General features: G+C 33.3%; 1 protein-coding gene, 2 non-coding genes and 2 pseudogenes across 3 annotated transcripts; 4 read left to right on the top strand and 1 right to left on the bottom strand.

Moving 5' to 3' along the window:
• Positions 1-4868: 4868 nt before the first annotated feature.
• LOC111999711 (cysteine synthase) lies at positions 4869-10797 on the bottom strand. Its single transcript, XM_024031848.2, is given in 9 exon segments — positions 4869-5320; positions 8286-8337; positions 8431-8541; positions 8544-8576; positions 8654-8917; positions 9353-9410; positions 9539-9641; positions 9768-9824; positions 10481-10797. Coding segments are annotated over 7 exon segments (621 nt in total). The 5' UTR covers positions 9631-9641; positions 9768-9824; positions 10481-10797; the 3' UTR covers positions 4869-5309.
• Positions 10798-14518: 3721 nt separating this feature from the next.
• Positions 14519-14681, top strand: LOC111999724 (U1 spliceosomal RNA). The gene has a single exon (XR_002881631.2). It is a non-coding gene; the product is annotated as a U1 spliceosomal RNA (small nuclear RNA).
• Positions 14682-16200: 1519 nt separating this feature from the next.
• LOC111999731 (U1 spliceosomal RNA) lies at positions 16201-16328 on the top strand (annotated as a pseudogene).
• Positions 16329-19746: 3418 nt separating this feature from the next.
• LOC111999734 (U1 spliceosomal RNA) lies at positions 19747-19906 on the top strand. The gene has a single exon (XR_002881639.2). It is a non-coding gene; the product is annotated as a U1 spliceosomal RNA (small nuclear RNA).
• A 3304-nt stretch (positions 19907-23210) lies between these two features.
• On the top strand, positions 23211-23361 carry LOC112025793 (U1 spliceosomal RNA; annotated as a pseudogene).
• The last annotated feature ends 2296 nt before the right edge of the window (positions 23362-25657 follow it).

Here is a 25657-nt window from a genome sequence, read left to right as displayed (position 1 = left end):
AAGTTAATTAATTTTGTTTAAAAAATCCTGTAATTAAAAGCATATCCACGAATATAGTTGTGGCCATAAACCTGATTTACCTGATGAAGCCGGCCAAATTGGTTGAATGGATGGACAAAGAGATACTGCCCTTCTCGTTTCTTGTTGCTGCAGCTTCCAACTTTGAACTACTTAGCTATTACAATCTTTGTGAGCTGATCATGATTAATATTCGATTGCCATTTTGAGGACCAATTCAAACAGTGGCCATGAACAAGAAGCGACAAGGAAAGGGATGTCAATGCCATCGATGATCATTCTGTCATTACCTTCCATCTATTCTGTCATTCTTTAATAGAACTGTGACTTTTTGTGGTGGTGGGGGTGATGGAGTGCGTATTTCAATTGGTATATAGTTGGGTGTGGATGAACTTGCATGTTTTTCAAATGGGTTGGAGGAAAAATTCGGTCCTTATAATTAATTAGTCATTATTACTTGACACTTCAATCCATATCATCATTTTTTTGAACTGGCCATGCATTAGAGGGAAGAATCATGTCATGTTCGATGACATTGAAGTGAGTAGCCATCTACTAAGGCTTACTTTACCATGTTGAATGTGGAAAGAAATTGAAAGCAAAATTTATGAAAGATGTTAAGAAGAATGGGGTAGTCATTACACGAGTCTCTCTCTTTATCAGCTACATTTTGGAAACATTTTCGTTCAAACAACTCAAGAATTATGGGCTCAATAAAGTTTGGGGGCTAAGAAATAATATCCGATTGACACAAAATTTGATAATATGCAATTTAACGGTTAGATTTTCGAAATATATAATAATATTGATAATATTGAGTAAAGTTATAACTTTAGACTACAACTAGTTTTGTTGCTGTAGGGTTAGGATTTGTGGCCCAAGCCCAAAACAATGAATTTGTAGAGAATGGGTGAAAGAGCTAGATTGATTACGGAAATGACAACAGTTAATCACAACCTCCAAGCATAGACCAGCATGAATTTACACGTAAAAATGAATTGGTGTCCAAAAATGCATATTATTGATTATGTGGTCATTACAGTTCTTAGGATTACAGTAAAGCTTTTTTCTCTTCTCTATCGTTCTCCCTCCCTCTCCCTTTCTCAGGAGCTTCTTTCCTTTATATAATCTCCTTCCCCATCATCCCCATCATCCACTTATTCCTCATCTGTGAACCTACTTGAGTATATGTCTCGTCAAGTATCTCCTCTGACTTTCTGTGAGTGGCGGTAGGTGAGGTTACACTGTTCAGAGGTATTCGCCACATAAATACAGCCAGAAAAGTTGTTGCAGTACCTTAAATACGGTGGTAACAGCTTTTCCTTTAGATATTTCGTCATTCTTATCATCTCCAGATATACTCAGAGCTTATCTTGATCAGTAGGAATGCTCAAAAGATCATTCTGACCTTTTATACGTTCGATTGATCCATACTATTCGCGTTCGAGGAATAAAATCTCCTCGAACGGACGGCGGTCTCCTTGGACGGCAACCATCTTTCTTTCTGGGGATCCTTCTTCCAGATGGGCCTTGCCCTTACCATCTCCTTCTCTTCGGACGCACAGTAATCCTCACATGGGGATCTAGGCCCACTATGTTAGATTAGGCCTTTTCCCCCCACAGTTGCTAAATTTTGTCATTTATTTTATGTGTATGTAAGATGGTTGTGAACCTAACCCTCTTAATGTTGCAAACATTAAATTGATTATTTTGATACCAATTATATTGTTACTTCAACATTCTCTAAAAAAAAAAAATCATTTAATAAAAAAAATTGTTACTTAACATAGTTGGCAGTCATTTAAGCTTAGTTTAAAATTTCTGGATTTAAGTTTTTCTCATTTAAAAAAAAAAAAAACAAAAAACAAAGATTTTCTCAAAAGAATGGTCTCTTTTTCTTCTTCATTTTTTTTTTTTTTTTAATTTTTTATAAAAATTCAGCTCAATCTTTTTATGTTTATGAAGTTTTTTTTTTCTTTGGTAGTAAAAGGATTATAGGTCGTTCAGTGTAAATTGGAGTAGAATAGTCTTTTCTTTTTCTTTTCTTTTTTTAATTCTTTTTTAGTACTTGAAGTTGGCAATTACCACATCGTCAAATTCCGTTAAAGTTTTAACAAAAATTTCAATTGGAGCTAATCACAAGTGAGGTAAATGTCACAGAATAAAGCGCAAGAGAGATCCATGTTAAAAGGGTAATTTCAATTTTTTTTTTTACATATATAAATGCCATGTGGCATCCATATCAGCATCACTTCATTACTTTAATCCTTCCATTTGGCACCTTGAATTTTTCCATCCACACGATATGACCTTTTTGTCACATGAATATAATATTAAGGAATAAAATAAAACATTTGAAATGAAAGGGGCAAGAATTTTGATAGGGGCAATGGTTGAAGACTAAAAGTGAAATCATGTTTTTTTTTTTTTTTTAATTATAAATAATGAGGTGCTTATGAGTAAGGCTTGAATCTTCCTATGATCACATGAAAAATCATTTGTTTTAATTCATATGATGACATCTTTACTATGCTATGGAATGCTTGATTGCTTATGTGTTCCATGACATGAGAAATGTGTTCGGTGTACACAATACATGTATAAGTAAAGTCTCATATTAAATAATGATAAGAAGAATGAGTAGTTAATATAACATAATTGAGCTCATATTCATTAGGCTTAAGTTTTTTAGGTTAAGTATGTCTTTATATGTTATATGAACTATTTAAGGAGTTTCTGCAAGGACTTTTGTGTTTTGCCACAATTATTACTTGGCTAATCAAAGTTACCAAACCATTTATATGTGAATATTTTGAGATATGATACCTCACAATTATTTGGAATAAAAATAATTAATTTCAATATATAAAAAGGATTTTTGGAACGAAATTGAAAACTTTACATGTGATAGTCGGCACTAATTCTTTTGGACTTTTTTCTTCCTATCAATGAATTTTTTTGAGTATTACGTGTTGGATTTGGATACATTTTTATTTTTATTTTCTCATGTATGATTCTCTGGAGAGTAGACTATTGACTATGGAATTCGTATCTCTCTATTCTTCACTAATAGGTTATGATGTTTGCTGCCCTTTCAATTGTTTTCTCTACAAACTGGTCATTAAGTGAAAGGACTAACAGGCCATGAATAAAGGATTGACTCGGTCGAGAGAGAATGTGAGAAGGAAGTCTTATGAGATGGTCCAATTCTCGGGTTTTGGTGGTGACTTTTCTTTTATCATATCTTTAATTTTTGTAGAAGGGAATATAATATTTTAATTGGATAAAATTTTGCTTAAATATTCTTTTGGTGGATACTCACTTGATCCCAATACATGGTTGGTTTATTGAAATTTATGTGTTATATATATATATATATATATATTAATTCGATAGTTACAAGGGATGAGGGAAAATTTGAATTCTAATTAAGGTTGCTGTATAAAACGCAAAGAGATATCAATTGAATTATAAGATTTTTAACAATAATTAAGTTAATTAATTTTATTTTTTAAAAATCCTGTAATTAAAAGCATATCCACAAATATTGCCGTGGCCACAAACTTGATTTACCTGATGAAGCCGGCCTATTGAATATCTGGTTGAATAACCCAACCTGACAGAATGAATGGACAAAGAGATACAACCCTTCTCGTTTCTTGTTGCTGTTGCTTCCGACTTTGAATTAGTTAGCTGTTACAATCTTGGTGAGCCGATCATGATTAATATTCGATTGGCATTTTGAGGACCAATTCAAACAGTGACCATGAACAAGAAGTGACAAGGAAATGGATGGCAAAGGCAGCGATGCTCATATTGACAACAAAGTAGCGTTAAATCTTGGCGCATACAAACTTGCAATTACCTTTCATCAATTGATTCAATTCTGTCATTCTTTGATAGCTCTGTCACTTTTTGTGGTGGTGGGGGCGATGGAATGCGTATTTCAATTGTATAGTTGGGTGTGGATGAACTCTGCTTTTAAAATGGGGGTTAGTGGAAAAGTTCGGTCCTTATAATTAATTAGTCATTATTACTTGACACTCCAATCCATGTATATATCATCATTTTTCTAACTACGCATGCATTAAAGTGAGTAGAAACAAGATTTGACATAAACCATAAACGTCACAGCCTACTATGGCTGACTTTTCCATGTTGACTTTTTATGCACTAGTTTATTATACAAAAAAATGTTAACGAGTGTCTTTAGAGTATTAGCATTAAAAGAAAATTTTTATAAAAAATGAAAAAAAAAAGTAATTAATATTTTGACAATTTTTTTCATTTTCTATAAAAGTAGTATCAAAACTTTCCTAAAATAGATTATTAACCAGTGCCCTAAAGGCACTCGTTAGCATTTTCCTATTACATATACCACAAAGCACCATTTTGACTTTTTTTTTACAGTTTTTTTTTTAGCTTTATGTTTTTTTGAAAGGCAAAAATGCACTTTTGGTCCTTATATTTTGGGTCAATTCCTATTTTGGTCCCAAAATTGATTTCGTTGCAAATTTCATCCCTAAAAAAAGAAAATCGTTTTTAAAATGATCTCTGCCGTCAGCCCATTGACGAAAACCTGCTACGTGGTAGACAGAGTGCCCTGCTTGCTGACGTGGCCATTAAAATATTATTAAAAATAATTATTTGACACTTTTAAATGCCACATCAACATTTTAATTAATAAAAAATAAAAAGCTAGGTCAAAAAATAAATTAAAAATTAAAAATAAACATTAATCTAATTAAATTATTTTTCTTTTTACTTTTCAATTTTTTTTTTTACTTTTCATTCTAATTAAATTAGTTTTCATATATTAATTGTTTAAAACATTTTTTTCATGAGAGAATTTTGGGAATATTTTCTTCCCCAAACATCTTCATCTTCTTCTTCCTCTCTCTCTTCCTTCCACCTAGAGCCCTCCATGAACAACCACTTTAAGCTCTAGGAATTTGTTGATTCTCACTCTCCCTCTCTTTGATCTTTCTCTCTCCCAACCGATTGGAATGGGATTGGTCTAAATCGGGTTCTCAAGCTCGACCGTGGAGCTTTTATGGATGAGTGAAGGCAGCGGAATCAGTTTGGATGGTGGGTCGGTTGGATTCGTGGGTTACATATCGGTTGGTGGTGGATATTGTATGTTGTTGTGAAGCCCCAGATCTGTGGTGGTTGTGGATTGGTTTGGATTCGTGGGTTGCAATCGGTTGTTTGTTGGAGGGTGTTGTGAAACACAGATCAGTTGTTGGTGGGTGTTGTGAAACATAGCTAGCTTAACAGTTTCAATATCTTCCTCACTTGATACCTGAACAAAGTTACCAAAAACGTCACAAGTCATTGAAAGGAAATCCACGCATGTAGTAGCAGCTAACAAAAATCAGAAATGTTGCCATGGAAACAAAAAATTTCTGGGACTTGTGATTAAACTTTGTCAAGATTTACAAAGCAAACACTGTAAGTATGTATATGTACCTGCACTACTAATCTAACAGGTTCATATAAATATCACAAGCATTTGCAACTTAAATATGTAAGAGCATTCGCATCAGTGCCTTTAAAATCATGTAAAACACAGTTTTTACACATTTTTGCTCAAAAATGCACTCCATCAGCTCTTCTAAAATTGTATAAAAATGTTCATTTCTTTACACGAACTACAGTAACCGTGTAAATATACACGGTTACTGTAGCTCGTGTAAAGAATATTTTAATAATTTCCGTTCGCTCGTTTTTTTCTCTCTCTTCTCCGGCTCAACAAACTCAGTAAACTAACTTCTCACCTTCTTTTTTTTCCTAAGATGCACACAATCACATCCACACACAAACACATCCAGACAAATCAACAGAGATACACTTGGTTAAAAAAAAAAAAAACACAGAGATACACAAACACGGAGATCGGAGCAGTGGTTCGGAGCTGCGGCGTTTGGTGGCGTAGATCAGCTCGGAGATTGGATCGAAGATCGGTTTCAGCGTGGTGGATCGGAGCTCGGAGATCGGTTGAGCTGTGGATGCGGAGCTGTGGATCGGTGATGCAGAGCTGTGGAGATTGGTGATGCGGAGCTTTGGTGGTGGAGATTTGGTGGTGGATCAGTGGTGTTTGGTGGATCGGAGCTGTGGCGGATGGGTTTTGTGATTTGGTGGTGGATCGGTGATGCGGAGCTGTGGAGATCAGTGATGCAGAGCTTCGGTGGTGGAGATTTGGTGGTGGATCGGTGGCGTTTGGTGGATCGAAGCTATGGCGGATGGGTTTTGTGATTTGGTGGTGGATCGGTGATGCGGAACTTCGGTGGTGGAGATTTGGTGGTGGATCAGTGGCGTTTGGTGGGTCGGAGCTGTGGCGGATGATTTGGAAGAGAAGACCAGAGAGATGGGTGTAGAGAGAGAGAGAGTGAGAGAGTAAAAGAAATCAGAAAATGGTAGAGAGAGAGAGAGCGCGGGTATTCAAGGCGGGTAGGGAAAGAGAAATAATAAAAAAAATGAGAAGAATGAATATTTTATTGAAATAACTTGTAAAATAAATGAGCTAATGTGGGTGTTTTGTAAAAGTGGTAGTGTAAAATAGAAAAAGTAGGTTTTTAGTGTAAAAATGGATGTGTAAAATACAAATACTGATGCGAATGCTCTAACGGGAATTTCCAAGATCTTCTTTGTGTCTTTGGTTTCTATTTGAGGTAGAAGTATTATTTCAGTCACTAGACGCTTGTCCAAGGCCTGGCAAAATCCATGGAAATAGAACACTCAAATTTTTTCAGAGCATTCCTTATCATATTCCCAAAGCATCTCTGTTATTAAATACTATAAATACTAAAATGGTGCAGATATTGAGTATGGTAAGTCCATCCCAAAAGAAAAAGCTTACAAGATTGATCCATTTCTTGAAAATGTATGCATTTTCCATTCCAAGCCTTCCTTAACAAAAGAAAACTAAGATGAACAAGATCTCCAATAAAACAATGTATTTCATTCTAAATATAAAGTCCTAAACAAAACATGAGTTTAATATTTTTATTTTTTAAAATATACTTGCAAAAGTAGCCACAGAGGACCAACTTCTCTGAAAGAATTGGCGTTCTTCTTTATATACTGGTTATCAAGATAGCCAATAAAACGGTTTTGAAACTGAACCATACATGATTTTTGATCTTTTCTTTTCTAAACATACTTAAGAAAGCAGCCAAGAAGGAGTAAGTTTTCAGTAACAATTAAGTTGTTCATTATATAGAGGAACCAGAACAGCTGCAAGCCCCATAAAACCGACCCATATCTGGATGATATACCTTGGAAAAACTACAACTGAAATGAATTTTACTAATAGACAGAATTGGACAACAATAAAAAAAGCCCTTCAAGAATTGAATAAATTAGAATAGACCTTTCTTGGTCAGAAACATAAACAAATGAACTTCCTAAATTCTAATGTCTTAAAGGACTAAGAAGCTTAACTGTCTGAAACTTCCAAAATGGACTTATCATTTTATCATATTGATTACACAAATGCAAAGATGACATTGGGTTGTGCCTCCATCGCAAGGCTATTGTAATTGCATTTCCCATTTTTAAGATGAATTCAGACTGCTCTAGCACCTTTACAAAATTATAGCACAAGAAGATATTTTACAGGTAAAATCAAGATTAATGCAAATATAATGGTTTCCAAACTCACTTGAATAACTTTATCAAACACATTGACATCCAGAACATCAGGGATAAAAAAAGCACCAATTCCTTGAATCAGATGCTTGCCTACAAGATGTGCATGCATGCAACTAGAGAACTGTCATTGAAAATCAATGCAAACCAAAGAAATCATATAGATTAAATAAATATCACAATAATGAGACATTTAAGGAAAACAATTTATGCCTGCCAAATTTAACAAAGATTTGACTATTCAAACATGTGCGATTTCTATCCCCATAAAAGAAAAAGAAGCTACCCTGAAATCTTTAATTTAAAATCCAACAATGGTCCAACCACGTTGGATTTCCTATTGATACCCGCATAATGTACTGATATTTAACAAAATCACACATCCGATAAAGTTCCTTCTTTTTTCTTTTTTTTTTCCTGTTTTAGACACCTCATAATATCTCATATTGTTATATTCTAAATGTATATTTGATACTGGTAAAATTTGGAAAATCAAGCACTTTTTTCATGTACAAGTATAATAATAAACTTTCAAGCACAAAGACTGCAGATATTCATAAGAAGGGTAAAAGTACCAAGAAAGAACAAAGAATTGAAGGTACTAAACATTGACTAACCTTGTTGTCCTCCATTCAAGGCTGCACTTTCAACCGGTTCTACCCCATACACCTACATTTAAACAGGATAAAATGGACCATTAATATAAAGTATAAACTAATCTCTCTCTCTGTCTCTAAGAAACAAGCACACACACTAACGGACCTTAATCTCTGGGTTTTTCTCCTTGAGGAAATTCCCTGCAACAGTTATTTTACCCCCAGTCCCTATCCCTGCAACAAAAATATCAACTTTCCCTGCTGAATCTCTCCGAGTCTCCATATCTCTGGGCCAGTAGTTTCATAATGGATCTGAACCAAGAATGACAGAATGATTTTAATGGTGTCAATCATCTATCATATCAAAATATAGCAGGTGCAAACAATACCCTTGGGTTGGCAGGATTTCCAAATTGTTTAAACAGATAACTATTAGGGATTTTGCTTAAGAGCTCATCAGCCTTCTCAAGAACACCATCAAGGCCCTTGGCAGGGTCTGTAAGGTATAACTCGGCTCCAAAAGCTAGGGACACAATTCTCCTCTCAAGGCTATTTGAAGCTGGCATGAAAAGTATAAGTTTGTAACACTTGACGGCTGCAATGAAAGCCAACACAATGCCAGTATTGCCACTTGTCACCTCCATGATAATAGTCTTTTTCCATTATTCAAAAACGTCCAGAATCAATGAAAAATATGTTAGTTCAATAATTTGGACTACATACATAGCAATATTATATAGAATTAAATACGAGTATTAAAGAGAAACTAAAAAAAAAGACAAACAAAGAATTAATTGTAGAAGTGGAAAACCCTGTAATATGAGCATTATAAAACTGTGAAACAAATCCCTGAGAGGTAGTCCAAGTCTCACTTTAAGTAATAATGAGGTTAAATATCAGCATAGTGTGCAATAAAATGAGTATCAAATGCCTAATGGAAAGACATGCAGGTGCCATCATAGCAATTATAGGGATATAGTTTATATGTTTTCAATTCTTATTATCAACCAAGAAAGAAGAAAATTTGAAAGGTAAAAAACCTGTATGACCAAAAAAAACCACGAGATATTAGAGTTTTCATTACCAACCTTCCCTGGTGTAATCAGACCCTTATCCTCTGCATCTTTTATCATACTATATACAATCCTACATGCCAAAAGTTCAAATTAAATACATGTCTGAACTAAGGTTGTCAAAGAATTACAATAGCTTCTAAATCACTCTATATGAATCGAAATACAATTGAACAAAATGTTAAATAAAGAGTTAAATGCCTGTCTTTAACACTGGAACATGGTTGCATCATCTCAAGCTTGGCAGCAATACGGGCTACACAACCATCCCCAACATTGTTGAGATATACCATTGGGGTATTGCCTATCAAGTGCACAAGCCAAAAATTACCATTAGCAAAATGGAATATGAAAGCAAAAGCGTTCATAATACAAAATAATGAAAACAAAAGCAACATTAAAGCATTGATTCTATTGAAACAAAGAATACTTCTGTAACGTCTTTCTTGATTGCACTCTTGTCTTCCATCTTATCTTCTTAAAAATACTGCAAAATGATAAAGAAAAATGAGTGTGACGAAACTTCAAAGAAGTAGACTACTAGACTGTAGTTGCATATAAATAACAAAAAAAATATAATGGGCAAATTTGCACAATCATGGAAAATAATATTGTTCCATTTTGTTTTTCACTGAGCCAATTCCTTTTTTTCAATTAGTAAAAAAACTGCAAAACAAATCAAAACTTTTGACCATTACAAAATTTTAGCATGATGTGAATTATATCAATATGTACTAGGTTTTATGTGAAGACCTTCCTATGATCTCATACACACTCAATTTGCTTTGTTATATTTTGGATAATTTATAGTGTGATCATTTTTTTGTAAAAAAAAAAAAAAAAAAAGTGTGTGTAATAATGTTATTTTGAGATTCAGCAGGAAAAAACAATGTTGTTTTGTGAAGTTTAAATAGACTAAGCCAATTGTTTTTGTATTTTTAGTAATGTTGTGATTGCATTTTTTTGGGGGTAAATTGTGACACTTGCTTATATTTTGGAAAGTGACAGTGCTTTTATGTTGGCCTCAGATTGGTGTTTTTTTTTTTTTTTAAAAGAAGAATGATGTAGATTCCATTAAGCCAAATCAGCTAGGATTACAGCATTGAGGTATGAGTCGAGCAAGGTTATGAATTACAGAATTACCTTCATAGCATGTGTGAGAGAAGCTAATATTATTGAAGGTCTTTGCAATTGACTTTACTTCAAAAATCAAATTTCAGTAGGTGGCTAGAGAACTATCTGCATCTTTCAAAGAGTTGATGATGATCTTCAAGTCACCTTCAAGAACAGCTGAGAAACAACCAATGTTGAAATCAAAGTCGAGGGCCCTCACAACTGCTGGTGCTTCAAGTTCTGCAACAGTGTTAGGGAGGGCCAAATTATGTGTTGTCATTCGTGATTCCTCAATAGATGAAGGTGAAGATGATTATAATGTATGTAAGAGAGTGTTTTCGAGGGTTCGTACCCAGAACATGCGAAGGGTTGACACGTGGTTATTGTTGGGTCTCACTGCCAACAAATGATTCAATGTGGTTTTGATCTTGAAGTTGAAGAGATGCAAAGGTGGTGTTGATTGAGTCCAACCTTGATATTGAAATGTGGGTCTAAGTTTAATGCGTGGCCTACAAGTCAGAGTTTCTCTGTGGATTTCGACTTTCGATTCGAGTGAATGTTTTTTTGTTGTAGTACTAGTGGGTAGTGTGTACCTATCTTGCATTGCATATGCCAAGTTTTCTTTTCTACTGAAAAGACTCATTTCTGTTAAGCCAATTGTGATTCACATCCAACACCTAAGTGTCATGAATTGATTACAATTTCAGAATTCTCCTAGCTAGTGTTCTTTTTTTTTTTTTTTTTTAATGAATTTCACATTTGTTTATAAACTTGATGTGCCTATCAGCCTATGGTTTAGTTATTTTATAGGAGTGTATTTAACTTATTTTTATGTCGAATTTTCTAAATCTTCACTTTTTATTTTTGAATTACAAATGTATTTTGTCTGTTTAAATAAATAAATAAAGAGTTAATCCTAATTTATTCTATATATAAAAAAAAAAAAAGTATTAATGTCAATAAGGAATCGCCAATTGCATAAACATTTGACAACCAAACTATATATATATATATATATATATATACAAGGTACTTTCTCCTTTGTCAGATAAAGATAAAGAATAGGGAGAGAGAATCGTCAACCCAAAACAAACGATAAAAAATTAATGAAAAAATAATGTTGATGTGTAAATACTGAAGGATCCCAAGCATAAGAGATGAACCAAATGGCAAAACTCCTTTGATTTTTTTTTAATTTTTTTTATTATATATATATATATATATATATTATAGATTCTGAATAAATTGTTACAATTTTCCGGATTCGTTTGCATATTTCCGAAAGTGTTATTTTAAAAAATGCTCTAACAAAATAAATGAAAATAAAAGCATCACATAATCAACCCATTATCAATACTATAAAAAAATTATAGTACTTTTAATCAATCTGATGCTTTTTAAAAAGGATATGTGTGAAGGTAGTAATTAAGGTTGAGTTTTTTATTTTTTTGAATACAATCGTACATGAGTCAGTGGAAGAAGTATTTGTTTATTTGCTTTTGTTACTTTTCAATGTAATGAGACCCAATAGATTCCCTCTTAATGGAAGCAAGATGAAACTCATTAACAAAAGTCTTCTTATTAGGGAGGGCCAAATTATGTGTTTCATTCGTGATTCCTCAATAGATGAAGGTGAAGATGATTATAATGTATGTAAGAGAGTGTTTTTGAGGGTTCGTACCCAGAACATGCGAAGGGTTGACACGTGGTTATTGTTGGGTCTCACTGCCAACAAATGATTCAATGTGGTTTTGATCTTGAAGTTGAAGAGATGCAAAGGTGGTGTTGATTGAGTCCAACCTTGATATTGAAATGTGGGTCTAAGTTTAATGCGTGGCCTACAAGTCAGAGTTTCTCTGTGGATTTCGACTTTCGATTCGAGTGAATGTTTTTTTGTTGTAGTACTAGTGGGTAGTGTGTACCTATCTTGCATTGCATATGCCAAGTTTTCTTTTCTACTGAAAAGACTCATTTCTGTTAAGCCAATTGTGATTCACATCCAACACCTAAGTGTCATGAATTGATTACAATTTCAGAATTCTCCTAGCTAGTGTTCTTTTTTTTTTTTTTTTTTAATGAATTTCACATTTGTTTATAAACTTGATGTGCCTATCAGCCTATGGTTTAGTTATTTTATAGGAGTGTATTTAACTTATTTTTATGTCGAATTTTCTAAATCTTCACTTTTTATTTTTGAATTACAAATGTATTTTTGTCTGTTTAAATAAATAAATAAAGAGTTAATCCTAATTTATTCTATATATAAAAAAAAAAAAGTATTAATGTCAATAAGGAATCGCCAATTGCATAAACATTTGACAACCAAACTATATATATATATATATATATACAAGGTACTTTCTCCTTTGTCAGATAAAGATAAAGAATAGGGAGAGAGAATCGTCAACCCAAAACAAACGATAAAAAATTAATGAAAAAATAATGTTGATGTGTAAATACTGAAGGATCCCAAGCATAAGAGATGAACCAAATGGCAAAACTCCTTTGATTTTTTTTTTAATTTTTTTTATTATAATATATATATATATATATATATTATTATAGATTCTGAATAAATTGTTACAATTTTCCGGATTCGTTTGCATATTTCCGAAAGTGTTATTTTAAAAAATGCTCTAACAAAATAAATGAAAATAAAAGCATCACATAATCAACCCATTATCAATACTATAAAAAAATTATAGTACTTTTAATCAATCTGATGCTTTTTAAAAAGGATATGTGTGAAGGTAGTAATTAAGGTTGAGTTTTTTATTTTTTTGAATACAATCGTACATGAGTCAGTGGAAGAAGTATTTGTTTATTTGCTTTTGTTACTTTTCAATGTAATGAGACCCAATAGATTCCCTCTTAATGGAAGCAAGATGAAACTCATTAACAAAAGTCTTCTTAACCGTCCAATTTATGAGTGCCTAGAGATAATAGTTAAAGTTGAATTTTTAATTATAGTCAATCAGATTTTTTGAGTGGAGTCACACATTAATTAATTGAAAGTATTTATGGTCCATTAGCATGAGAAAGCCTATCTTCAAGGCCTTTCCAGACTACAAAAGTTGTGCTCCTATAGATCATACTTGCTGAAATCTGAGGTGAAACATAATTCAAGATCCAAGAAGAAATCATGTTGTTGCATCTAAATCAAGCTTGTTTAATGAAGCTAGGCAACGTGAATAGCTTCACGGCAGAAATTTGGGCGCTTCAGGATGGTCTGATGGTTTGTCGGCAAATGAATCTCCCTGCCATTATCATTGAAATTGACGCAAAGGCTCTTGCTGATGCACTGAGGAATCCCAAGTATAGCAACTCAGTTATTTCTCCTTTATTTGATGATTGTAAGTACCTGATCTCCCAACTTCCTCATGTTCGTATCAATCATATCTTTAGAGAGGCTAATAAATGTGCGGATCGATTAGCGAACTCTGGTTATACTCAAGATGTAGAGTTTATTATGCATTCTGTTCCACCTGTGGACTTGGTTTCCTTTGTTGAAGCTGATTTCCACGGTGTCCCTTGTAACAGGCTTGGACCTGAGTTGGTTCCCTCTTTTTAGTTGAATGTCATTTCCTGTTTACCAAAAAAAAAAATAAATCAAGCTTGTTTAAGACTTGGTGTAGTTGCCATTGAAGCTGTAACAGTTCCATCAAAGAAACCAAGCTTGCTTTTAGCACTCAATTCCCATCTGCATTAATCTTGACCAAGTAGGGTAGTTTTCCCCCAGGCAGAGGCTGACCAATCCAAATTGCTTCAATCATCTTTAAAAGAACGAATGCAAGAGATAATTGCTAGAGAGTAGTTTCAAAATTAAGTGAAGATATTGATTCAGCAAGCAGAAGTGGAGCTTTGTATTTCACTCTTTAAACACCCCTATGATTTTTGACCATGTGAACCACGAATAATAGGACAACCAAGTGGTCCATTTTTTTTAATTTCTTTAATATGTTTGTTTTGTTCAGTTTCGCAGTTGTACTTGAAGTACCACATCGAATAGAAACAAGGGAGGAGAGGGCAACGCTTTGGATAAATGAGGCGGAAGGGGGACGGTTGAACATACTTACCTGGACGGGGTCAATGGGTGATCAAAAAGGCTCATGGCCTAGGTTGGTGACCTCCATTGCACTTAAAGGAGGGGTGCTCGCCTAAGGTCTTCCCAAGCGGAAGCTCCTACGTCATTATTTCTTGCACTGGGGGCCTGCGTTCGCGCGGCCCCTGCCTAATTCTAGTCGAACTTTTTGGTCTTGTCTTAATTTATTGGCATTCCATAAATGGTATATATATTTTTTTTTATTGGGGCTTAAGGTAGAATATTTTTTTAAAACGAAGGACCAAAGCTGAACCTTCTCCCAGGGTTCATGGACTATAAAAAAAAGCGCGTGTTAAAATTCCCCTTATGAATTTGCATGATTAATACTAATTATAAGGCCATTTTTATTTTAAATTTAAATATGTTAAACTTCCAATGATTATTAAATTTGCTTGATTACTAGTTATATGGTCATTTTTAATCTAAATTTTAATAAGATAGAATGTTTAATTGGACTTTTATTAGTATTTTGCACTCATTAAAAGAATTAAAAAACTTAAGTGAACACATGACATAAAATTGGTCCACAGTTGAAATCTAATTTAAAATTTAATTAAATTTTCTTTTAATTTTGAATTTATAAAATTCGTTTAAGGATATGCCCAATCCAAGCACATTGTAGTCTATGATTACTATTTTATATCATTTTAACCTAAATAAGCTTTGACATTTAACAATTTCAAACCTTTAAAGTATAAACAACAGCAATTTTTCCTTTTACCATTCCTATAAAAGAGAGCCTGTGGTGGCAATGTGCCTCCTAATCCAAGCTATCCAAGCTTCAGCGCTTGATTCCATTTCTATACCATTTGAAGGCATTTTGGGTTTGATAGTTTTGCTAGTCTTAAATCCTTTACAACGGAAATGTTGTGCACCATGGATCATGAACACAAGTTATCTCTGCCAGTGATAATGCTTCAATCATAAGAACCACTCTAGTACACTAATGAGAAAAGATAGTTAATATTAGCATGTTTCATTTTACGGATATAAATACAATAAAGGAACATTTGAGTGTGGGTGTGGTTTTGCACTTTTGCTATGGGCCTATACACAAAGTTGGTGGCTGTATGTAGAATGTGATTATATTTAAAAGGTTTTACAAGGAACAGAAAATTCCTTTACAATGTTCTCCAAGTTACAATGATAAAGGGCCTGGCTAATCATATTCCACTAGATTTCCATTCCATGTGATCACCAAGTTAGAACCTCTGAACGTATTTAATAGATTTCATCTATTTGTCTAATGTATGAACCAATGCTTATCTCCAATTCCGTAAGTTTGTTCTTTCACAATGCCCCATTGTGTTAGGATTCTAAGTTATAATTATTTTCCTCATTCATCCAAACTTTAACATTAAGTTAGACAACAATTATTATTACATATTTTTTCTCCACTTGCTAAAGTGACAAGTTGTAATTGGTGTATAATAAAAATAATATAAGTGGTAATCACATATGAAAGTGATATTCCACTAATTAGAATTCGTCACCTAAAATGTGAAAAAAAAAATTGTGAAATTCATAGTGTCTGTAGCAATGTCAAACAAACTTGAACTATAAACTTTTCTTTCTCCCACATCAGCAATATATGTAAGAGAAGGGGCCGCTTGGACATATAAATAAGATAAAAGCACGATTAAGCAACATACTTACCTGGACAGGGTCAATGGGTGATCAAGAGGTCCATGGCCTAGGTAAATGATCTCCATTGCACTTTGGAGGGGTGTTTGCCTAAGGTCTCCCAAGTGGGAGAGCCTATGGGTCCGTTTGGATTAAACTTATTGTTGCTGAAACTGAAAACTGAAAATACTGTAGCAAAATAATTTTTAAATGTGTAAATAGTACCGTGAGAACAGTAATTTATGTCCCTTGCACAGTAATTTTACTGTTCACGCGAAAAAAAAAAAAAAAAAAAAAAAAAAAAAAAAAAAAAACACACACACACACACACACACATAGTAAAAAAACACATTTATTTTTCATATTTTTTTTTTCTCATTTTTCATCCTCCCAACATTTGAAAACGCATGTGGAATATATACATAATAAGAGCATTTGCATTAATTCATGTAAAAATTTCTTTTTTATTTTAATATAAGAAACTATTTTTCTATTTTACATAATAAATTTTGAAAAACACCCATATCAAATTATTTTTATTACTCTTCCAAATCATTTCTATGTGAGTAAAGAAAGTATTAAAATTATGTTTGCATATGGATAGTAAGAGTATTCACATCAACTCATGCAAAAAATTATGTCTATTTTAGCATAGAGACCTATTTTTTATACTCGTTTTTCAAAAATCTCACATCAGATTATCAATTTTACAATTCATTTCATTAAAATATCAATTTTACTTAATTTTTTAAATTTTTAAATTTTTTTTCACACACAACAACTATTATCCATTTTCTTATTTTGTCATCGGGAATTCGGGATACATAAAGAAATGATAAAAAAAATAAAAAAATAAATGCAAAATGAATAGTACTAGCATAAATTTACACAGTTTCAGCAACAATTATGTATTTTTCACTCTAAGAATACATTTCTCAGAATGAAAAATACATGATTGTTGCTGTAACTATGTTAATTTATACTAGCACTATTCATGGAATTTGGGATAGATCTAGAGAAGTTGCACCATGAGAGATCTTAGAGTGAAAAATACATATTTGTTACTATAACTATGTAAGTTTACATGATTGTTACTGTAACAATCATGTAACATTAAAACCTCAACACTTTATAAGTTGTTCCCACAAGATTTATATAATATCATTAAGAGGCCCATGACACCAATATCATAATATTCTCTAAGACAAACAATTAAAATCTTTAACTAGCTCCAAATAATCAATTAAAATTATATTCACCATCTATTTTGCATTAAAAAGGCAAAAACCCCCAAATCTTCACCATTTAGATAGCCACCACTGTAAAAATTATAAACCCACTCATCAAATAAATCCACCAAGACAAAACCCATACATATAAACACATGAATATCACTTCCAAAGCTTATAAATCACATGGGTATCATTATCAAAGCTTAGATAAAGAAAGTCTCTAGAAAATTAAAAGCATATAAACCACCAAAAAGATTAGAAATTTTTACCTCAAATAAAAGATGTGAAGATGCAAAGGTTCCTAAGAAGTTTTTATGGTGATCTTGTCAGAAAAATGATGGTGGAGATAGTGATGTGGAGTGGAACCCGGTGAGAGAGTGAGGGAGTTTGAGAGAGATGAGTGTGTGTGTTGTGTTTGAGAGCAAATGAAAAAGAAAAAGTGGAGAGGACACTATGTTGACCGGCCATGAGAGTGAGAGGGTGAGATGATATGTGTGGTAGTAGTGAATGGGTAGGTGAGGCACATGGGATCTAATTAAAATTTTGACCTTAGATGTTTTTTTTTTAGATTAAAGGGCTACGATGTTACATTCTTCCCCCCTTATAAAAATTTCATCCTCGAAATTTTATGTACCTTGATCCTGAAAAAGGTTTGGGTATCTTGACAACATATTATCCTCACGCTCCCAAGACGCCTCTTTCACCAAATGATTCTTCCAAAACACCTTCACCTAAGATATGGTTCTATTGCGTAGCATCTGTTCCTTGCGATCCAAAATCTCTACTGAAATTTCTTCATATGACAAATCATCTCTAATCTGAAGAGGCTCATAGCTCAATACATGTGAAGGGTCAAGAATGTATTTCCTTAACATAGACTCATGAAAAACATTATGAAGTCCTAACAGGGCCGGTGGTAGGGCAATTTTATATGCAACTTCGCCCACCCTTTCCAAGACTTCAAAAGGCCTTACAAACCTATGGCTTAACTTACCCTCAAGTTAAGATTCAAGAACAGTCAAAAAGCATCTATCGGAAAGAAGAATACATGATTGTTACTGTAACTATGTAAATTTATACTAGCGCTATTCATTTAACACAATTTTACAATTCATTTCATTAAAATATCAATTTTACTTAATTTTTTAAATTAAAAATATTTTTTTCACACACAACAACTATTATCCATCTTCTTATTTTATCATCGGGAATCCTAGATACATAAAGAAATGATAAAAAAATTAAATGCAAAATGAATAGTGCTAGTATAAATTTACATAGTTACAGTAACAATCATGCATTTTTCACTCTAAGATCTCTCATGGTGCAACTTCTCCGGATCTATCCCAAAAATGAATAGTTGAACCAATTGTGTTAAATGCAAAATGAATAGTGCTTGATTTCTAGTTATAAGGTCATTTTTTATCTAAATTTTAATAAGATAGAATGTTTAATTAGACTCTTATTAGTATTTTGCACTCATTAACTCACTTGACACAAAATTAAAAAATTTAAGTGGATACATGACACAAAATTGGCCTTCAATTGAAATATAATTTATAATCTAATTAAATTTTCTCTTAGTTTTGACTTTATAAAATTCATTTAAGGATGCCCAATCCAAGCACATTGTAGCCTATGATTACAATTTTATATCATTTTAACCTAAATAAGCTTTGACATTTAACAGTTATAAACCTTTAAAGTATACAACAGCAATTTTTCCTTTTACCATTCCTATAAAAGAGAACCTGTGGTGGCAATGTGCCTCCTAATCCAAGCTTCAGCGCTTGATTACATTTCTATACCATTTGAAGGCATTTTGGGTTTGATAGTTTTACTAGTATTAAATCCCTTACAACGAAAGTGTTGTGCACAATGGATCATGAACACAAGTTATCTCTGCCAGTGATAATGCTTCAATCATAAGAACCACTCTAGTACACTAATGAGAAAAGATAGTTAATATTAGCATGTTTCATTATTTGTCTAATGTATGAACCAATGCTTATCTCCAATTCCGTAAGTTTGGTCTTTCACAATGCCCCATAGTGTTAGACAACAATTATTATTACCTATTTTTTCTCCACTTGCTAAAGTGACAAGTTGTAATTAGTGTATAATAAAAATAATATAAGTGGTAATCACATATGAAAGTGATGTTCCACTAATTAGAATTCGTTACCTAAAATGTGAAAAAAAAATCGTGAAATTCATAGTGTCTGTAGCAATGTCAAGCAAACTTGAACTATAAACTTTTCTTTCTCCCACATCAGCAATATATATGAGAGAAGGGGCCGCTTGGACATATAAATAAGATAAAAGCACGATTAAGCAACATACTTACCTGGACAGGGTCAATGGGTGATCAAGAAGGTCCATGGCCTAGGTAAATGATCTCCATTGCACTTTGGAGGGGTGTTTGCCTAAGGTCTCCCCAAGGGGAGAGCCTATGTCATAATTTGTGGAAGTAGGGGCTTGCGTTCGCGCAGCCCCTGCCTAATTTTTAGTTCAAAATATGTATTAAGCATTTTGTGCTATATGCAAAACCAAAACCTTCTTTAAAGGCTAGTTATATAAATTTTTTTTAAAAAATTATTGAAACCATATTCTTGATATTTTTTATTTTTGAGATTATAATTCATTCCATGATTAGTATGACATTCCTTTTCCAAATTAGATCTGTCAAAAAAAAAAAAAAATTGCTTGGAACCTTATTCTTGAAATTTTCTATGATTATGATATGAATTCTTGAATACTTATGAGATATTCCAGCTAGGAAATTCGATAATTCTTTATATAACTTCATGTACCAACCAGAAAAAGAGTCATCATAATTTTGAAACTCAAAAACCCATCTGCCTTGCCATCAAAACCCAGTGTATATCAATAATTCAATAGCCAGCTGTTTGTAAACATAAAGAGCACACAAAAGGCCAAAGTACCCAATGGCCAATGGTTTGAAGGGAGTCCAAGGAAGCAGTGAAAATGATGCAGAAGTTATGAAAAGAATCACCAAACCCATAAAATTTTGCCTTAATAGTTAATTTCATCAACTAGCAATGAGCAGTGCAACAAGGAAATTCCAATGTACCCACCCAACATTAGCAAAAAAAAAAAAAAAAATCAAATATTACAAAATGTTGATTTCCTTTAACTTAATTGGCACTTGTGGCATTTAATTGAGACATTCAGAGTTCAAATTCACATTCCCTCATAAGATCGAGTTATCAAATAAAAAGACAAAAAAAAAAAAAAAAACCTAAAATGTGAAAGATGTCTCCCTATTTAGCTCAACTACCAAGGAGAAAACACATAAAAAGAGGTGTAGGAATGCATATTTTATTTACCAACTTGCAAACTTCTTAATTAATTGATAATAAAATAAAAATGTAACAATTGTTAAAAAATATAGCAAATCTTGAACTTTTATCAAGGGGAAAAAAAACATTATGCTATGTTGGTTGAGGTGAGAAGGAAGAAAAATGGAGAGAATTGTGATTTTTTATTGTTTGGTTTGAGTGAAAAAAAGTAAAGAAATAACATTGAATTTAAAAAAAAAAAAAAAATCATATGATCCCAACTTTTCATCATTCTATTTTTAATTAAAAAGGTACAATAGTGATTTGATCTCTATTCTTTCATTTATTTTCCATATTTTTACCAATTTTCATCCTCCCAACATTTGTAAACGCATTTGGAATGTATACATAATAAAAGCATTTGCATTAGTTTGTGTAAAAATTTCTTTCTATTTTAACATAAGAACCTATTTTTCTATTTTACATAATAAATTTCAAAAAATACTCACATTAAATCATCTATTTTACACTAAATTTTGTTAAAATATTATTTTTATCGATTTTTTATTACTCTCCCAAATCATTTCAATGTGAGTAAAGAAAATATTAAAAATATATTTGCATAGGGGTGTACAGTGAACCTGCCAAAACCAACCCGACCCAACCTAACCCAACCCACGGGGTTGGTGGATAGGGTTGAGTTATGATTTTTTTTTTTTTTTTTTTAACAATGGATCGAGTTAGGTTTTGGTCATGAGATTTACAAACCCACCTAACCCGACCCGACCTACCTATATTTAATATATATCTAAATTTAAAAATATATATTAAAAAATATATTATATAATTTTGTTATTTATTTATTTTCCCCTCTTCCCAAATAAAACCCAAACCCTAAGTTTTTCTCATATAGTTTGTGTTTGTTTGGCGTTATGCTCACGATTATTTGGTTATAAATTTTTTTCACACACAACAATTATTATCCATCTTCTTATTTTATCATCAGAAATTCGGGATATGTAAAGAAATGATAAAAAATTAAATACAAAATGAATAGTGCTAGTATAAATTTAAATAGTTACAGTAACAATCATGTATTTTTCACTCAAAGATCTCTCAAGGTGCAACTTCTCTGGATCTATCCCAAAAATGAATAGTTGAACCAATTGTGTTAAATGCAAAATGAATAGTGCTTGATTTCTAGTTATATGGTCATTTTAAATCTAAATTTTAATAAGATAGAATGTTTAATTGGACTCTTATTAGTATTTTGCACTTATTAACTCGCTTGATACAAAAAATTAAAAAATTTAAGTGGACACATGGCACAAAATTGGTCTACAATTGAATTTTCTTTTAGTTTTGACTTTATAAAATTCATTTAAGGATGCCCAATCCAAGCACATTGTAGCCTGTGATTACAATTTTATATCATTTTAACCTAAATAAGCTTTGACATTTAACAGTTTTAAACCTTTAAAGTATAAACAACGGCATTTCCTTTTACCATTCCTATAAAAGAGAACCTGTGTCGTATCAAAAAAAAAAAAAAAAAAAGAGAACCTGTGATGGCAATGTGCCTCCTAATACAAGCTTCAGCGCTTGATTACGTTTCTATACCATTTGAAGGCATTTTGGGTTTGATAGTTTTCCTAGTATTAAATCCTTTACAACGGAAGTGTTGTGCACCACGGATCATGAACACAGGTTATCTCTGCCAGTGATAATGCTTCAATCATAAGAACCACTCTAGTACACTAATGAGAAAAGATAGCTAATATTAGCATGTTTCATTATACGGATATAAATACAATAAACTCTGAGGAACATTTGAGTGGGGGAGTGGTTTTGCACTTTTGCTATGGCCTATACACAAAGTTGGTAGCTGTATGTAGAATGTGATTATATTAAAAACGTTTAATCACATAATGAACAGAAAATTCCTTTACAATGTTCTCCAAGTTACAATGATAAAGGGCCTGGCTAATCATATTCCACTAGATTTCCATTCCATGTGATCACCAAGTTAGAACGTCTGAACGTATTTAATAGATTTCATCTATTTGTCTAATGTATGAACCAATGCTTATCTCCAATTCCGTGAGTTTGGTCTTTCACAATTCCCCATTATGTTAGGATTCTAAGTTATAATTATTTTCCTCATTCATCCAAACTTTAACATTAAGTTAGACAACAATTATTATTACATATTTTTTCTCCACTTGCTAAAGTAACAAGTTGTAATTGGTGTATAATAAAAATAATATAAGTGGTAATCATATATGAAAGTGATGTTCCACTAATTAGAATCTATCACCTAAAATGTTTAAAAAAATCGTGAAATTCATAGTGTCTATAGCAATGTCGGACAAACTTTTTTTTTTTTTTTTGATGATCGAACAAACTTGAACTATAAACTTTTCTTTCTCCCACATCAGCAATACATGTAAAAGAAGGGGCCGCTTGGACATATAAATAAGATAAAAGCACAATTAAGCAACATACTTACCTGGACAGGGTCAATGGGTGATCAAGAAGGTCCATGGCCTAGGTAAATGATCTCCATTGCACTTTGGAGGGGTGTTTGCCTAAGGTTTCCCCAAGTGGGAGAGCCTATGAGTGCGTTTGGACTCAGCGTTTTGCTGAGTCCACGTTTTGCGTTTTGCTGTTTTTTTTATTTTTTTTATTTTTTTTCCCGGAAAGTGAACAGTAAAATCACATGATTTTACTGTCCAGGAGACAAAAAATACTGTTCATGCACTGTTTGGCACTGTTCACGCACTAAAAAATATTAAAAATGGGTCCCACGGTACTATTTACACATTTAAAAATTATTTTGCTACAGTATTTTCAGTTTTCAGTTTTCAGTTTCAGCAACAATAAGTTCAATCCAAACGGACCCTATGTCATAATTTGTGGAAGTAGGGGCTTGCGTTCGCGCAGCCCCTGCCTAATTTTTAGTTCAAAATATGTATTAAGCATTTTGTGCTATTTGCAAAACCAAAACCTTATTTAAGGGCTAGTTATATAAATTTAAAAATAAAAAAAATTATTGAAACCATATTCTTGATATTTTTTATTTTTGAGATTATAATTCATTCCATGATTAGTATGACATTCCTTTTCCAAATTAGATCTGTCCAAAAAAAAAAAAAAATGCTTGGAACCTTATTCTTGAAATTTTCTATGATTATGATATGAATTCTTGAATACTTCTGAGATATTCCAGCTAGGAAATTCAATAATTCTTTATATAACTTCATGTACCAACCAGAAAAAGAGTCATCATAATTTTGAAACTCAAAAACCCATCTGCCTTGCCATCAAAACCCAGTGTATATCAATAATTCAATAGCCAGCTGTTTGTAAACATAAAGAGCACACAAAAGGCCAAAGTACCCAATGGCCAATGGTTAGAGGGGTGTCCAAGGAAGCAGTGAAAATGATGCAGAAGTCATGAAAAGAATCACCAAACCCATAAAATTTTGCCTCAATAGTTAATCTCATCAACTAGCAATGAGCAGTGCAACAAGGAAATTCCAATGTACCACCCAACATTAGCAAAAAAAAAAAAATCAAATATTACAAAATGTTGATTTCCTGTAACTTAATTGGCACTTGTGGTCTTTAATTGAGACATTCATGGTTCAAATTCACATCCCCTCATAAGATCGAGTTATCAAATAAAAAGAAAAAAAAAAACCTAAAATATTAAAGATGTATCCCTTTTTTTTTTTTTGGATAGGAAAATAAATAAATAAAATAGGGAGACATCTTTCATATTTTAGGTTTTTTTTGTCTTTTTATTTGATAACTCGATCTTATGAGGGGATGTGAATTTGAACCATGAATGTCTCTGATATGGAAGAATTATGACTGGCGCCATGAGCTTAACCCGTCAGCTTGTGCTCTGGCTGACGGGTCAAGTTGTGACGTAAACTGAACAATAAAATGCATGCTGACTAAAACCAAGACAAAACCGACGGGCTGAACGAAGTGTGAAACTGACGCTAAGCTGAAGGGAAGTGCAGGCTGACGGCTTAGAAGCTGACGACTCCACGCAGACCATGACTTGGTCACCACGCATAGGTTTTAGGGAGATTGCTTGTGTTCCACGCCCAGAATCAGAGTCCTATAAGGAAAGGATTCCGCAATCTACGCGCATAAGGATTGCTAGAGACTCTCCCCTTGAGGGCGTTCATCATGACCTCCATCTGTTCCCTCATTGCTTGCATCTCGGTGGCAATATGTGGTGGAGTCGCATCCACGAGGGATGGCATGCTCACATGCTGCCTTTCCGGCCTGCTTGGGGCGTGGCTGCCCTCGGGTCTCTCCTGATTCCTGTTTGGAGCGCTAGTCCCTTCCTGATCTTCTGGCTGGCCATTTGGTGCTGTGTCCTTCTGGCGCAGTTGTTCTTCCAAGTCGAGGTTCCGTTTGGTGAGACGCTCCACGGCGGCACCGAGAGTCTGAACTTGCCTCTCAAGGGCAGTCGTGGGTGGTTCCTCTCCTTGTACGTCATTAGTAGTTGCCATTGAGCGAGTGAGTACCATGCAACCCTTTTAATCCGGGAAACGAGTGTGGCTTAGTCACTTAAAAGCGTTCCCCACAGACGGCGCCAACTGATGATGCTGAAAATTTCACCAGTGCGTTGCACGACGCATGTACGCTCAAAAACAACACCTGCACAATAAAAAAGAAAAGGACCTCGCAGAGAGCACCGGTGTGGTGCCGGCCAAATACCCTCCGAAGGTCAAGTTAGAACTTCTTTCAACTCTAGAGTGCTAGAGAGGGGTTAATTATGCGTACCTCGACCTATGAGGGTATTGGGGCTTTTATAGTAGTAAAGGGTGGACCTTTCTTTCTTGGAGTAGAAGTCTTTTCCTTATAGGAATCCTTATGCGCGTAGATTGCGGAATCCTTTCCTTATAGGACTCTGATTCTGGGCGTG

This window comes from Quercus suber, unplaced genomic scaffold, assembly GCF_002906115.3.
Source record: "Quercus suber isolate HL8 unplaced genomic scaffold, Cork oak 2.0 scaffold_558, whole genome shotgun sequence".
NCBI lineage: Eukaryota > Viridiplantae > Streptophyta > Magnoliopsida > Fagales > Fagaceae > Quercus > Quercus suber.
Note: the sequence above shows the minus strand (reverse complement) of the source record. Positions and strands in the feature narration are given on the sequence as shown.